Source organism: Seriola lalandi, unplaced genomic scaffold (genome assembly GCF_002814215.2).
Source record: "Seriola lalandi dorsalis isolate HSWRI2012SDOR001 ecotype SW California unplaced genomic scaffold, Sedor1 jcf7180001977249, whole genome shotgun sequence".
NCBI lineage: Eukaryota > Metazoa > Chordata > Actinopteri > Carangiformes > Carangidae > Seriola > Seriola lalandi.
The window spans coordinates 1-1,216 of NW_019447915.1; the positions used below are offsets into that span (position 1 = coordinate 1).

Consider the following 1,216-nt stretch of genomic DNA (forward strand, 5'->3'; position numbering starts at 1 on the left):
AGAGAGAGAGAGAGACCTTCAACCTATAACAGCTCTAACCTTCTGTAGATGACACATAATATAAGTGATAATGACACAGATGAAAGATCAGCTGCATAAAAGCAAAAGTAAACAAAAACATTTCCTGTTTTTTATTTAGATAAATAAGAAAAGTGATGCACAGACAGGTTCAATAATAAACACTAATTCTGTTGAGAAACTGTTAATGAGTGTTGATGACACTCACCACGTAGGGAGCTCTGTCCTGAGAGCTGGCTTTCCTCCACAGCTTGGCAATCTGCTTCACTCTGGTGGACCAGTCTGACACACACACACACACAGATAAGTTGTTTTATTATTTTTACAGTGTTCAGGACAACTCCAGCTGCTGACATGCTTCATGTAAACGTGTGTGTGTGTGTGTGTGTGTGTGTGTGTGTGTGTGTGTGTGTGTGTGTACCAGGATACTGCTCCCTCAGCTGGGGGAAGTTGGTGTTGCAGTAGAGGACGGGGGCGACGGTGGCCAGCTCTCCCAGAGTTTCCTCTTTCTCCCACTTCAACATGCCTCTTTGAGCCGTCGACATCACATCCTGCTCGCCCTCTCCTGCTGCCGCCTGATTGGCCGAGGCCTGCCCAGGGGGGCCGGTGCTGGGGCTTGGTAGTGGAGCGGGGGCGTGGCCTTCAGGAGGGGGCATCCTAAAGCCTGCTGGACCCTGGACTCCGCTGGGCATCATGGGAGTGTTGGGGAAGTGAGGAGCAGCTCCCATCAGGCCGTTCATCAGCGGCAGGTGTGGAAACACAGCGCCTGCTCAGAGACAGAGTTTAATAATCAATGGAACTGATCAGTTATTTATTGAGAAAACTGTCCAGTCACTGTCCGTTTCCTGTCACAGGAGTGACCCTGAAGACATCACCTCACTTTATTCACCGCCTTCTGACATTTCATTGAGTGTTAATGGATTCATGTAGAAACAGTGAGGATGAACCAGACATGACGCCTCTCTCCTGTGCTCTGAGTCTGTCACAGCCTGAATCCACTGACAGTGAACACCTCATCAGTTTTATAATGAACTTCACCTTTGTCATCATCACAGCAACAACACAGTTTCTGTTGAGAGAAGACTCAAGTCTCCAGCTGTCATTAACTGATTGTGTCAGACACTAAACCAGGGTCAGATTGTGTGTGTGTGTGTGTGTGTGTGTGTGTGTGTGTGTGTGTGTGTGTGTGTGTGTGTGT

The 1,216-nt window shown here is 48.1% G+C and overlaps 1 protein-coding gene across 1 annotated transcript; it reads right to left on the reverse strand.

The window, feature by feature from the left end:
• Positions 1-226: 226 nt before the first annotated feature.
• Positions 227-807, reverse strand: LOC111657112 (histone-lysine N-methyltransferase 2C-like; the record flags this gene model as incomplete). The annotated part of the gene is made up of 2 exons (XM_023409112.2): positions 440-807; positions 227-300 (listed from the first exon to the last, which is right to left on the reverse strand). Coding segments are annotated over exons 1-2 (393 nt in total), but the record flags the coding sequence as incomplete, so codon positions are not given.
• Between the last annotated feature and the right edge of the window lie 409 nt (positions 808-1,216).